Source organism: Trachemys scripta, chromosome 6 (genome assembly GCF_013100865.1).
Source record: "Trachemys scripta elegans isolate TJP31775 chromosome 6, CAS_Tse_1.0, whole genome shotgun sequence".
Taxonomy (NCBI): Eukaryota; Metazoa; Chordata; order Testudines; family Emydidae; genus Trachemys; species Trachemys scripta.
In genome coordinates, this window is record NC_048303.1 from 98,815,053 (window position 1) to 98,830,775 (window position 15,723).

The 15,723-nt window shown below is 40.4% G+C and overlaps 1 protein-coding gene across 1 annotated transcript in view; it reads right to left on the bottom strand.

The window, feature by feature from the left end:
* FOCAD (focadhesin) overlaps nucleotides 1-15,723 on the bottom strand; it is a 194,394-nt gene that overhangs the window by 169,007 nt on the left and 9,664 nt on the right. Inside the window, exons 2-4 of the mRNA XM_034774465.1 lie at nucleotides 13,851-13,940; nucleotides 9,916-9,990; nucleotides 5,826-5,980 (exon numbers count right to left, since the gene is read on the bottom strand). Of these exons, the coding sequence (XP_034630356.1) occupies nucleotides 5,826-5,980; nucleotides 9,916-9,990; nucleotides 13,851-13,907 (287 nt within the window). The 5' untranslated portion in view covers nucleotides 13,908-13,940. The remainder of the gene's footprint in view (nucleotides 1-5,825; nucleotides 5,981-9,915; nucleotides 9,991-13,850; nucleotides 13,941-15,723) is intronic.

Below are 15,723 nucleotides of genomic sequence, written 5' to 3' on the forward strand. Positions count from 1 at the left end.
TAACAGACCAATCCATGTCTGTGAAGCACTTTGAAGATGAAAACCCTTCTAAACGCACTAATTTACTGTTAATAATTTACTCTAATGCAGTATTTTTATCATATTAAAACCAACAGGTTCCTGACTGCAAGAATAAAAAAGGTAAATATTCAGCACAGTAGACACAGATTTTACCATGCAACTCTGATTATCAAGTGTCATGGACCTAAATCCCCGACATTGAAAATTAACTCCTAAGAGAATCTCAGGTCAACGGGTTTGCTCTTCTGACTTTTGACTGGAACAGTAAGGGGTCCTTTCATGAAATTGCTTTATCTCCTTCTTCCCACCTTACCTCATTTACTATTCATGAAAACCTACTGAGCAGCAATAGGATTTCTGGAAGTTTTATAGGATTCCCTATAATCTTAAAAAGCTTCTCGAGAGGCTCTAACAGAAGCTACTGCAGTCTAGACAGAGGAAAAACAAGTACACTGGCCGGGCAATCAGAAATTTTTTCTAGACCATGATTTCAATAGTCCATTGGCTGAGTTCTGCAGAGGGACAATCCTAAGTGTGTGGTTTACTTTTTTGTAATTAATATTTTGTTCCAGAGCTTTCAAAACCAGAACGTACTAGGAACAACCTGTTTCCACCTCAGGTAAATAGAATGAATTTTAAGTCCTTGGTTAAAATAAAGCAGAGGAGAAAAAATAAGCCATTATTTTTAAAAATGAATAAGCAACGCTTCAGGGTGCTCTAAATACATCTTAAAAGCTTCACACTGGGTTTTGCCCCAGCCTTATTTTAGTTATTACAAAATGAGTAAATATCCACTGGCAGAAAGAGAAGGGATAGCAAGTCATCACATGAATTAAAAACCTAACAGAAAGAGAAAAGGAATAAAATGACGTTAAGACATGGGGAGAAATTCCTTTAAACAATAAATGGGGTGGGCAAGAGAAGAAAACTGACAGCCACACATTTTATGACTGTCTTTCTCCTTTTTTCACTAGGAGCAATAGATCTAAGCAAGTCACTTAATCTGTATCTCAGTTTCCCCGTCTGTGAAATAGGAACCAGTAGAAGCACCTAACCATCAGGCAGATTTAGCTAATTTGATTCTGATCACATTTATACAATGCTCATGCATAGATCTCAAAGGTGCTTTGAAGAAGGCAAGTAAACACTTCTATTCTTATTTTACAGATGTGGAAACTGAGGTACAGTAACATTAAGTGACTTGTACAAGGTACATTATGCTCTACACTTGCTATTGTAAATTGGCTCTTAATGGACCTTTCCACATCAGTTTCATTGACACCCACAGGACTTGTCTACACAAGGAAGTTGAACATATATAACTATCTATTTAACTAAATCGGTACATCTTTCTCATGTTGGCAAGGCCTCAAACACAATCAGTGTTTTATCCCACTGATGGGATAATACAACTTATCTTACAGGGAATTTATGGGGCTTGATTAATATATACAAAGGCTTTGAGATTCATCCATAAAAGGTGTTATATTAAGGATAAACTATCATCATCTCTACAGTGCAATAATCCTAAATCCATGTAATTCCTAAGAAGAAATCAGAAACACACAAAATCACTTGATTGCTACATTTTTATTATTTTCCATCAACACTGACAGCCTTTTCAAAATGAATGCTCAGCATAAATTTATACAACAATTGGTGGGAGTCATTGGCATGAGGATCTAAAGATTTCAGAATCTCCAGAGTGGATTCCTCACCCAAGAATTAACACTGATCTCCAGGATGCGAAGTACAGTGAGCAGTCCATCTCTTCCCAAAGATGTGTCTTCTGCACTCCTGCAAAAGGTACTACTAAACATTGGCGCAGTTCATTATTGACAGAATCCGGCTGCTAGGTATTTTGTTTTTGTTTTTTTAAAGTAAATGGTGCAGTTCTAAGATGTTTGTAATCATTAAAATCACAGGCTGTCATGACTCCTCAGCATCAAAACATTGAAAACCTTACTGTAGGAGAGGTTACAGCTTTATTCACAATCCTGTTGCCAAGCAACAGAAAAAGATGACTGCAGAAGGCTTCTGGAAGTTTGTATACTAGCTGGCAGAGATGGGATGGAGAGAGGATCAATTTTTGGAATGTTTGGCCTTAGAGAAAATTCAAGGCACACGTCACTCAATCTAAGAAGAGTAACTATGAAGTGATTGAGCAAAACAAAACAGCAGGACTCACTTTTCATAAAAAAATACCAACAATATCCAGTCCTAGCTCCCACTTGGAATCAGGGGAGGGATGTTTATGTTAGGACGTGTATGTAATTTATGAACTAAGCCAAAAGATCTCCTCACTAAATAATGCAAAGAGGGGGGTTCTGTTCTCACTGTGTGCATTAATCCTAATGTGAGAAAAAATCATTTAAAAGAATGCAAACAAGTATTTATTTACAATAATTTCCTAAATATGTAACAATAAATGGCATTGATTCATAGACTTTAAGGCCAGAAGGGACCATTATGATCATCTAGTCTGACCTCCTGCACTGTACAAGCCATCAAATTTCATCCGTTATTGGGGCAGATCCTCAGATAGTGTAAATTATTGAAACTCCATTGAGGTCAATGTATCTATGACAATTTACACCAGTTAAAGAGCTGCTCCATTGTCTTTATGCTGAGAAACAAGGCACGGAAGCCTGGGATAACAAATATTCCTTGTAAGAGTGATATTCTTAGGAAAGTTAAAGATACTTCAAGACATTCTAGGAAGTTCAGGCTCTAAGTAAATATTATCTTTTTCTAAAAAAAAATAAAAAAAATAAAATATGGAGATATACCTCTCTTAGAACTGGAAGGGACCCTGAAAGGTCATTGAGTCCAGCCCCCTGCTATCACTAGAAGGACCAAGTACTGATTTTGCCTCAGATCCGTAAGTGGCCCCCTCAAGGATTGAATTCACAACCCTGGGTTTAACAGGCCAATGCTCAAACTACTGAGCTATCCCTCCCCCCCGTACTATGTAATATCAAAGGGTCTAATTCCTAATGATTGTTCTGTAAAGCATTGATCAGTCTCTCTCAAGAGTGTTTTCTAAAAAATTGCCCATTTTAGATTTCTATGTAAAAAGTATTGTTAAAAAACCCCATTAGATGAAATTCCATAGAAATATTCTGTAAGGGAGGTAGTATTAAAGGATCAGAGGAAATCAGCAGAGCTTTAAAACTGATTGAGGAGGAAACTTACGGGGAAGTGAGGATGATAATTTGAATGTGAAATAATTAGGTGTCACACGCAAAATATCAAACCATGTGAGCTCTGGAGTACCCATCCCAGAATACAGGTTGTCCTTCATGGCATATGAAATATATAGCACAGCAGAAAGACCAGCAGGTATGCTAAACCCCTGCCTAAGTCATTGCAGAAGTTGCAGAGAGTTGCTGAGGGCAGAAAGTTGTCTTCTCCACTGTCATAACACACACCTGCTTTAAACAGAACTGGAAGGAGCCCACCAGTTTTGACAACCTTTCTGCTGGGCTGCCATTGACAGTCAATTTCATGTTTACATGCCTTTAAAGACACAGTGCACTCAGTGTTGCAAAGCCCCACAACAAATCTGAATAAAAATCTGGCAGGGAACAGGATGAAGGAACAGCTTGCCAAGGTCTGGGAGGGTCAAAAAGAGATCAATGTTAAAATGAACCAAGAAGAAAAGGCTAGGTTAGTCAGTCATTACTCCCTGTGGTTGAAAACATTTTAAACCCATATATCCTTGTAGTTCGGCTACATATACTGTTTTGCAAATCATAGTGGATGTGGTTTGAATTCTTGGAGTCAGAGGAAAAATGTCAAAATATACTAGATTTTTATATATTATATGGGTTTCATGGGTAAACTGCCAACACAGCCAGTGGTTAACATATCAACCATCTGAGATACCAGTCACAGGCATGGATCTGTTTCACATGCAGGGTGAACAGAGTGGTGTGAAAATGATGGTACAGTTAAAGTCATTTGAAATATCTTAACTCAACTTTCTCACACATTTGTTTTTAACATTAACCTTGACTTTGAATGTCCTAGTTTACACACGTTTTCTAAAGTACAAAATTTGATTAAAATTAAATTCTCCTTAAATTATTGCTACTGTAGCAAACTCACAGCCATATAGGAATTTCACAGTTGTCACTAGTCTGCTAACCACAACTAATTAAAACTTCATAGCAGCAGCAGGGATAGGACTGAGATCCTCATGCTCCAAAAGCACACCTACAGCTTGTTAGCTATGACACACAGCTGAACTGTTCTGCTTCTATCCTGTAGAGGGCAACATGTGCACACACTAGCCAGTTTCCTGTAATACATATTTATAATACTTTTGTCTGGGAATTCCAATCAAAATATTGTAAACCTAGTCTAAAGCAGACATCCTTGTAACAAGTTTTCAGAGTAAGCTGATTTTGAATTATCTGCTGGGAATGACTGTAATGTATTTTTTAAAGAACAAAACTGCATTTTTTTTTAATCAGCTGAATTACTCAAAAATGGTTCAGCTAAGTTTACACAAACTTAAAATCAATCACCTTTGGCTGAAGTTAAGCACAAGAAATTTCAGCCTAAACCTAATTTTGTGAAAGTTAGAAGGGGTTAGTTACAAATATGTTTTGAATGGCATGGTTCCTGCAACCTTGACTCTGGGGTCACTACCATGATCCCATAATACAGCACAAGTGTAGCATCAATTAGTAGCTCTGAGCAAGACAATATACTAGTGTTCTCTATGCAGAAAGGCTTAGTGCTAAAAACCAAACACTTGCCATAAGTCAGTGGACAGAACAGTATCTCACTGAACTTCGCAAGGAGACTAACAAAATACATCTTCAAACATTATTACACTCATGTATTTGACTACGTTCACATGTTTTTATTTGTAGGGTTTTTATGATGCTCAGCAGTATATTATCTATGCACCACACAACACATTTATCCCAAAACACCCTTGAGAGATGCTAAGTTTTATTATTCTCATTTTACAGAGGAAGTGAGACAGTGAGGTAAATTGATTTGCCCTTGGTTACATAGTGAATCTGCAGCAGCACAGGGACCAGAAACCAGCTCTCCTGCATCCACATCAATATTTTCAGACAAGATCCTAAACATTCCAGTGGGATTATTCATATGTGCAAAATTACTCTCACACATGAAATAAATGGGACTCCCCACATGGGTCAAATTACATATGAGCTTTATTGTTTGCAGAACTGCTGCATTAGACATCTCTAAGAAAAAAAACTGTCAGATACCCTTTTCTTGGTTTTCTACCCTTGATCTCATCCTGGTATGTAATTCCCACATCAAAAAAACATGTCTTTGCAATTGTTTCTCCTATTTTTAATTCATCTGTTTATTAAAAAGCTAGAAGACATGCTGATTCTCTCTATCTGAAATTCAGTTTAATAAAAGCTGAAATGGGAGGGGAAAGTACGTGTATTATGTTTAATTAGATGGCGATTAAAAAAAAAGTCTTTTTACATCAATAAGCAAGGCTCCAAACCTGCAGAGTGTTAGTATGTGCTCAACTTTATACACTGAAGCCCCAATGAAGTCCATGGAACTACTTGCAGTGCAAAATGTACATGTGCACAACTATTATTATTTGTATTACGCTAGCACCTAGAACATCAGTCACAGAACAGGATTCCATTGTGCTCAGCGCTATTCAAACACAGAAGAAAAGACAGTCCCAGTCCCTGACCCATAGAGCTAACATTTTAAGTTTAGGACAAGAGATGGGACCTAAAACTTTACTGATACCTGACAAACAAAAGGCCCCAAATACTGTGAATGAATGTTACCTGGCAGAGGGAATCAGGTTGAGAGCAGTATTGAGAACATAACTGAACTCTGCATAATCCTGTGCAACAAGAGTCACCAGGCCTTCACAGCAGGCTGTCCGCACAACCACATTCTCACTGCAGCACTTCTCCCAGAGCAAGTTCAAAGCAGGAGTCTGAAATCAAAAGAATGGGGAACAATCATTTAGGATACTGACAGAAGTTAAATATTATTCACTCTAAGAATTCTGTTAGACAAAACCCTGCCTGACATCATCTTCCCAGAGATGCAACTTAAAGTAAAGAGTAGGTGCAACTAAGATCAGGTTCTCAGTTTTCTTTGGGCATTACTGTATTTAGTAAACACAAAGGCAAGACAAAACCAACCAAACCTCTGTTATCCAATGATGCTGCCAAAGTAGGTCATTTATAAACATCTCTCTTACTTTCTGTTAATAAACACACAGAAACTTCAAAGCAACACTGTCATGTTAATGTCTTAAACATTTTGCTTACCTACATTGCTACTAATACCTTTGATTACTAAATCTGAAAGTTTTGATAAAGTCTGAGGTACTTTTTGCTACCAATGCAGTTTGTTTTCCCATGAGAAATTTCAAATTAATAATCTCTATTCAAAATTTATTGTTGGAAGCAACATTTTCCTATGAAAAGTTTCAGTTCGGTTCCCGGGCGGGGGGAGGAGGGAGCACGGACAGGATCAATTATGGATGGGGGGAGGGGCAGATGTTGGGAAAAGTTTGTGGACCACTGCTTTTAGAGCTGCTGCATTTCCAAATGTCTGAATTTGTTATAGACAGGCAATAATCCCTCTGTAGAACTGAAGTGACTTTAAAATTCTTTCAACCTTAAGCAAAATATGTTCTTAACCTGGAGTTGTGAATACAGGAAAGCTTGATCCAAAACCCACTGACTTCGTTGTGTTATGAATCAGGCCCTTTTTTTGTTATTTTGATACTACACATCTGTTAATTGGTTGATTTACTATTTACTACTTGGTTTATGAGCAGAGGTAAAAGGATAATACGTGTTTTTAAACTCTAACAAATCAACACTTTGAAACCCTTACAAAGAGAACACAGAAGATGTAAGTAGAACTATCCTTATAGTTAGAAAGTTTTCCTAATACTTAACCTAAACCTCTCTTGCTCACGATTAAATCCACTGCTTTTTGTCCTATCTTCAGCTGACATGGGGAACAACTAATCAACATCCTCTATACATATTTATATACATACATACCTTAACATATTTCAAGACTTACCAGGTCCCCCCTCAGTCTTCATTTCTCAAGATTAAACATGCCCAGTTTTTTCAACCTTTCCTCATGGGTCAGGTTTTCTAAACCTTTTGTTACTTCTGCTGCACTCCTCTGGACCCTCTCAAATGTGTCCACATCTTTCATAAAACATGGACACAGAACTCCAGCTGAGGCCTCACCAGTGCTGAGCAGAGCGGGACAATTACTTTCCGTATCTTGCATATGATACTGTTGCTAATAAATCTAGAATTATATTAGCCATTTTCACAACACCATCAGATTGCTGACTTGTATTTAATTTCTAATCCAGACCAGTATTACTGCCTAATCAATTATCCCCCCTTTTGTAGTTGGGCATTTGATTTTTTGTTCCTATGTGTCCTTATTGCATTTCATCTTGTTGAGTTCAAACAATTCTCCATTTTGAATTCTAATCCTATCCTCCAAAGTGCTTGTAACTCCTCCCAGTTTGGTGTAATCCACAAATTATATATACACGTTCCTAAGAAGTGCTAAGCACACGGTACTCACACAAACACATCCCAATATTAAGTGGTACCAGAACATCCCAATATCAAGAATGGTACAAAAATATTCCCCAAAAATAACAAAAACACACTGACCCCTCCTAAAAGATACAGACAGGATAACAGTACATAATAAAAATGTTTTAATCAAACCAGCATGTACAAGGTGATGGGTAATAACTAGCCACATCAGGGGGCAGTAACTAACTATGTCAAAGGCAGTATTAACTTGTTTGTATCAGGGTATAAAATGTATCATAGAGGGAGTATCTTTGTCCAGCCAAGAGGGAAATGGAAAATCCCACTATTCACTGAGCTGCATTCATTGTCACGGGCATACATGTCTTAGTATCCTCGTAAAGTCTGCCAGGTGCTATTACTGTGCTTTGCCACCAATAAACCTGGCCTGGCGCCTTCATACCATAACGAATCTTGTGGTCACTGGGCGGTTCGCTCAAGGTCTCCTGCCGGCTATCTGCGCAGAGCTGGGGCAGCGCGCGCACGCACATGCGCACACGCGCACACATACACACACAATTTTTCATTTCCCCCACAGTGTCTCTACTAAGGTCACCTTTTTTTATATCTACCTGTGGCTTTTGTCACCTGCTCTCTTTGAACCTAGCTTAAAGCCCTCCTCACTGGTTGGCAAGTCGGTGCCCAAAGATGCTCTTCCCCTTCTTAGTCAGGTGGACCACCTCTCTTCCCAACAGTATCCCACGGTCAAATTAAACACGTGTTCAACTTTAAACACATGTGCATTTCCCATAATCATCAATATTACAGGAGTTTTCATTTCAGAATCTAAATACCTTGAGTGTCCTTCTCACCTAAACTCAGTCCTTCTGAAGTTGAGACTAATAAGCGTATAAAAGTGTAAAGACCACAGAAGGTAGAAAATGGGAGATTTTCAGAGCAGTCTAGGGTAATCAGATATGTATCGTCAATATAAAATAAAGGAATATGTCCATCAAAATCCCCTACACTACTCTGAAAGAAAATCTTACCCTACATCTCTGAAAGTTTCATTTTAAAGACACCTTGCAAAAGGAAAAAATGGGTTTGTGTCATTTTTTTAAACCAAATGTTTAAGATATTTCAGGATGAGGGGGAAAGAGGTTAAAAATTAAAGAGTTGGGTGTTTTCAACTTTAGAAATTCATGTCTACCATAGAAGATTCTATGGATGGCTAGAGAACTACTAATATTGTGACATCACAACTACATTCACAAGGAAGCAAACCTTGCTTAAGGCCCCGTTTCAGTACTCTCTTTTCCTTTCAGTTAAGACGATTCAGTGAGGTACAAGAAATGTACAACATTAAGCACATGGGCATAACACATATGTTTAAAATTAAACATATGCTTAAGTATCTTCCTGAATAAGGGTCTCATGGGGGAGGGATGGGGAAGATAAGCAGTTTTATTCAAGCTGTTAAACTCTTTAGATTTTATTTGCTATTTCTTAATACCAATTTGTCTAAAACATTTTTGTCATTCAAGAACTTCAAAAAAACCACAAAAAAACAAGACTTAGCATGCCTGATATCTTAAAGGAAAACACATAAAACCCCACCTTTGTAAATGATATCTTTCAGGTCTTTATATAGCCAAAAACAAACAAAAAAGCCACAAAACCATTCCTTCCTTCTCCCCTTTTACAGGTCACCTTTAGAGAAAAGGAAATGCCAACCCTGAGCCCTTTCCTATGATGCTCTGTGACACTCATCATGACTGGCATTTTCTACGCCGCTCGACTAACAAAGGTTGGACAAACTGAAAAGTAAATTATGGCCTTCAGTCACGTTGTCTCATAAGGAAATATGAACCCTAATTTGCTAATACAAAAGGAAACATTTAGCTACAGAGAATTGAAATTAAATATGTCCTGCAATTTTAACTCTGAGGTCTAACTTGCAAGATTTTAATATACAAACTGCAATGATGTATGTAGGGGCATTACATGATAATCTGTTTGAAAAGTTCATTAGCATCACAGATCCCACAATGAAATTCTTGTCTGCAGTGATGCAAATTTTCGAAAACAAAACTGTCATCAGCCTAAGTCTAGCAGCCAGTTAAACATTATCACTCTATTGTTGGTTACTGTTAGCCACTGGGTCTCAAAATGGAAAAAATTGGTTACCCTTCAGATCACAGAGATTTACAATCTCCAGCTGTCTGCTCTGAAACATAACACAGCATTTGCAACTTTATTCAATATGAACCAGAGAGTATGGGAGACCACAGAAGAAGCTTGGAATCTGATGTGGGAGAGAAGTTGAAAACAAAGTAATACAGACCTGGTTAGTAGACTGTCTGATCTTGTCGGATAAAACATTTTCTTTTAGCACTGCAGCAATAAGATGACCCACTGCCTATAAAAGACACAAAAATAATTAAAATATGCAGCTAAAGCTGCACTCTGCACTATTGTTTAGAAAGGAGACCAAGATCAAAGCTGCAGCTGCAGTGCTAGGAAAGCCAAAGAGCTTGTTAATGCAACATCTGGATAAAAAGAGATGCCAAACAACAATTTGCTAGAGAAGTTGAAATGTAACATAGAACCACCAATATCCAGTCTGCAGCCATATCACCTTGCATTATTATCCTGTCAGAAACTAACCTCAGTAGAGCTCTGCATAGACATGAGGGTCCATCCACATGGAACAACTTGCATGTTTAGGACCTAAACCCTAATCAGGCCTAAGCAGAAATTGTTGATACTTTAGAACAGGAGTGGGCAAACTACGGCCCGGGAGCCGCATCTGGCCCTCCAGACGTTTTAATCCGGGCCTCGAGCTCCTGCAGGAGAGCAGGGTCAGGGGCTTGCCCCACTTCACATGGCTCCCAGAAGCAGCAGCATGTCCTCCCTTCAACTCCTACGAGTACGGGCAGCCAGGGGGCTGAGCACACTGCCCCCACAGCTCCCATTGGCCAGGAGATAAGCGCCGCCCGGAGCCTGCGCCCCAACCCCCCACCCCAACCCTGATCCCCCTCCCACCCTCCAAACCCTTTGGTTCCAGTCCTGAGCACCCTCCTGCACCCCCAACCCCTCATCCCCAACCCCACCCCAGAATCAGCACCCCCAGGCAGAGCCCTAACTCCGCGCCCCGCAACCCAATCCCCCGCCCCAGCCTGGAGCCCCCTTTAACACCCTGAACTCATTTCTGACCCCACCCCAGAGAGCACACCCCCAGCCAGAGCCCTCACCCCCTTCCGCACCCCAACCCCCAATTTCGTGAGCATTCATGGCCCACCATACAATATCCATACCCAGATGTGGCCCTCAGGCCAAAAAGTTTGCCCACCCCTGCTTTAGAACATCAGCTCTTACAACAGACACATGTACAGCTCTGTTTGTCCACAGATCTCAAAGTGTTTTACAGACATAGCATTATACTCTCCACTGAACAAGCGAGGAAACTGAGGCAGGGAGCAATTAAGTGACTTGCTCAAAGTCACACAGCAAATGAGTGGCAGGGCTGGGAATTGGGCCACAGTCTCCTGACTTCCAGCCCTATATGAGGCCCACTGCTTCTAAAAGCCACACTGCACAGAGTAGTTAATGCCAAATATGTTTAGTTACTTTTAACCCTTGTATTCGCCTTTCGTTGTATCTTTTGTAGAGATGGGCTCATGCAACAAATTCATATTTGAATTTCAAAAACCTCCAAAGTTCAGGGATTATTCTGCTCTGGCGTTTTGTTTATATCCATTACAATAATAAGGTTCATTAGTAAAATTTAGATAGAGGGTTGAGATTTTAATTTAATGGAAGATGTATCAAAGTCCCCTAGACTGCTTGAAATTCTCAATTCCAGCTCAGATTTTAAACAACTGCACATGTACAGGTTTTTGGAGCCACAGTTTTGGCTCATATCTAATTATTTGCTCTTTGTTGTTTCATTTGTGTTGCTGTCTCTAAACGGAAAGCCTTTGTGAGAGATCCTTTCACAATAAAAATATATATAAGATTCTTAGATGCTTAGATATTACTGTATCCAAAAGAAAAGCTGAATTTATTCATCATTGGCTAGGGCAGATCATTAGTGTCTGAGAGAAAAAACTAGGATGTCAGCTAAAAGAAAAAATAGCGCCTCTATTTCATTAGTGTGTAAAGAAATGATGAAGGGACAGGAATGTAGATTGTTTTAAACATTTCCAAGCTCCCTCTTCCTCCTTTTATAGTTTAATTACATCTTCCTTCAGACACTAGTTGATAGCATGCCATGATTTTATAAATGTAAACCAGTAATAATACTTCTAGTTAACAGTTCACATTTCCAGAAAACACAACCGCAAATTATAACCAGTTCACTCTGTCCAAGATTACAAGAATGACATTATTCAATGCACTGTTTTAAGTATTTTAACATATTTTACCAAAAAAAGAAAAAAAAAACCAGATGGTTTATTATCTGTGTGTCTTGTTATTATGTAAACCAAGAAAGAGAATGGCACAAAGTCAGATATCTAAGATTTTCTATGGAGAGCCCCACACTAGTTAACTGGTTAGATCTGCATGACACTGTCCTAATGGATTTCAGTGAGCCTTCTATTCATCTCTTTCCTGGTTATAAGCAGCTGTGCTTCAGATATACATTCACAAACCCATCCTTACAGACACTCTGGTTATGGTGGGAAAGCTTTATCAATACAGAGGGCTTTGCAGTATTCAATAAAGGTGGTAATACTCTGGGATCAACCTAACCTCCTCTGGACATCATTTCACAGGCAAACCCTCTTGACCAAGAACCTGGCCCTCACATCTTTATCCTGGGCTTTGTAAGCCACATTGTCCCAGAGTGCAGCTTTCTTGGGAGGGGAGGGGGGTGTCAGATAGAAATGTGGTTGTTTATACCGTTGGGTCATGAAAGTTGGCTCCTGATGAATTGATGGCTTTGAAGATCAGGGTAAAACTCTGGAACTGGCAACAGAAGCAAAGTGGGAGCTAGTGGAGTAATCAAAGCACAAACACAATACTAGTGACCTTAAAAGATAACCACCCAGGGCAACGGATAGCAAATCTCACTGCTGTTTCAAAGGGGTAAATGCTCAAACAACTAACCAGGATACTTTCCTTTTCCACTGAAGGAATCGGACACTGGTTTATCAAGTGGTTCAAAGCGTCAGGGTCCTGTTTGTCTTCTCATTAAGTCTTAATAATCCAGTTTCATCAATGATGAAAAATACCTTCCTTCTACCTCCAGCTTTTTAGGAAACTCCACCCCTTCCCGCAACACAAGGATCTAGCCACACTGCTTTATGTATATCTCCGACCGATAGGATTACTGTAAATCAGTGTACCGGGGTTAAATGTGGAAGCAATGCAAAGGCTCCGAGTTGTACAGACTGTGTTCACAGTGACCTGTCCTGCTGAGGAAGCAGGTTGCCACAAAAATTACGAGTTCTGCATGGCATTTCAATTTTTAAGGCAGAGCAGCAGAAAGAAGAGAAAGGCAAAGGGAAAGGTGGAAGCTGGTTATAGGTTTAATGGTCTGTGCAGCTAAAAACAGTATGGATATATATATATATTTTAATGATTTAAAAATAATCATGAGTGTAGGGATGACATATTTTAGCCATATTCTGTTATTATTCTCTAACCCATTAAAAATAATGGGCGTAGGGATATATTTTTATTTTGCGTGATGAGATTCCAACCCTACTACTGGGAGTTGCTTTATGGCTGTGACATCATCAGAGAGGCTTAGCAAGCCAATCAGAATGTAACTTTCAACAATCAGCACCCTCAGCCATTCTCTGATGGGTGCAACTGTTCTCTACTGGCTTCAACTTGCCAGGTGTAGCAAGGATCTGTTTTTAGTAGGTGGTGGCTTAAATATTCCCAAGGACTTCCAGAGCTACACGGCATCCACAAGGGTCAAACTCTGTCAAGGCAGTTGGGTGGTTAATGCCATCCAGCCTCATTTAGAGTTTGCAGACATGGAGAGTTCCTGTCATATTCAGTTGATCTATTCTGCAAAGTAAGATGAGAGCTCTTTACAGTGGGGGGTGACTGGGTTTGATGTTTGGATTGTGCAGTCAGGTTGATTAGCCAGTGTTTATTATATGAGAAAGCTCTGCTGGCTTTGATTTTATGCCTATAATGGCAAAGGAGGAGAAATGTTCATTTTGTCTCTTTACTGCAGGGGTGCAGAGGGAAAAGTATGTGTATAAAATGAAAAGTTCTGAATGTGACAATTCACCAGCTTAGTATTAAAAAGTTAATTACCTGTGACTGAATAAGCGTGTTAGGAAATTCCAGCCGCTTCTTGATATCGTCTGACATTTCTGGTTCTTTCACATGATATTAATTTAGGTTCTGCAACATAGATTAAAAATATAATGTTTAGGACTAGGAAAGAAGGCATATTACTTACACACAAGGAATAAACAGTACTAAAAACTTATTACATTGCACTTAGACAGCAAGATCTAAGAATCACTTAGGATTACTAGCATCGACCATAAGTAGGTTTATTTGTAGGACCCTACCAAATTCACGGCCGAGAAAAACGCATCACAGACCGTGAAATCTCGTCTCCCCTGTGAAATCTGCTGAGGAGGGGCAGGGCTTGGGCACCCCAGCCTGGGCACCTACCATGCGCCGGACTCCAGCTGCTAGTCCTGGCAGGGCTGGGACTTCCTCTTCCCCTGCAGGGGCCACTCGTGGGGCCAATTCAAACCAACCTCTGGGAACCTCCCCCAGTTGCAAGCAGCTCCGCAATCCCGCCCCACTTCCTGCCCCATCACGCCCCAGATATAGGAGGAGGAGTCATAAGAACAGCCAGACTGGATCAGACCAAAGGTCCATCTAGCCCAGTATCCTGCCTTCCGACAGTGGCCAATGCCAGGTGCCCCAGAGTGAATTAATAGGTAATCACCAAGTGATCCATCCCTGTCACTCATTCCCAGCTTCTGGCAAACAGAGGCTAGGGATACCACCCCTGTGGGGGGACACCATTATCAGCTCCTCCACTGCAAAGCGCAGCCCCAGCCAGCGCCGCTCCACACCTGCCCAAGGTTTGCAGTCTGAGGGGGGGGCAATGCTGCCCCCTGCCTCCCAAACTGCCCATGTTAAAAAGAAGGGGGCCTGGCTCCTGGCCTTCCTAGTTCCGGCACTGGTGCCCCCCCGCCTCCTACAAAGGTTCAGGCACCCATGCCGTTGCCCCCCCGCCATGAGACCAGCCCTGCCCCTCCCAAGTAATGACCCCCCCCATACCATGAAACCCTCACATCTGCACTGCTTTCTGCTCTCCAGTTACCCAACTCTGAAGGCAGCGCTTCCATCAGCAGCAGCACAGAAATAAGAGTGCTAATATCACGACCCTCCTATAATAGCCTTGCGACACCCATGTCCCGTCGTCCCCCCAATCCTTTTTTAGGTTGGGATCCTCATGGTTATAACACTGTGAAATTTCAGATGTAAATATCTCAAACCATGAGATTGATTTTTAAAAGCCTATGACCGTGAAATTGACCAAAATGGACCATGAATTCATTTGACACATGGGTAAGAAGCAGCGCAAGGTTAAGTAACTATCCCAAGGTCACATGAATGGCTAGAGTGAGTAACTGAGGCAGGATGTTCCAGTTCCCTACCCCCTGGATGAACCACAATGTAGTTACCTGCAGACTAATCCTTGATGAGTCATCATCACAGACATCTGCGTGTTGCAAAGCCCCAAAGGTCCTGATCCTAGAAGTGCTGAGCGCTTACCACTCTTGCAATGAAGTGTAAATGCTCAGCAACTCTCAGAATCAGCCCATGCCAGTGAAATGAATTTCTATCAAATGTACTTATATGGCTCCCACTACTGTAGTATCTGTACCTTATAATTTTTAATGTATTCTTCTTCACAATACCCCTGTGAGGGGTAGAAGTCTAGTATCCTCATTTTATGAATGGGGAACAGAAGCAGAGGGAGAGAGGCTAAGTGACTTACAGTCACACAAGAAGCCTCTGGTGGATCACGGAAGTGAGCCCAGGTCTCTCATATCCCAGGCTAATGACTTAACCAAGGGACCATTCAGGTAGTCAAGTTACAAAAATTAGTTATGATAGGCGCTGGACTACCAGCCCTCAGAAGTGTAGCCCTGTTCAG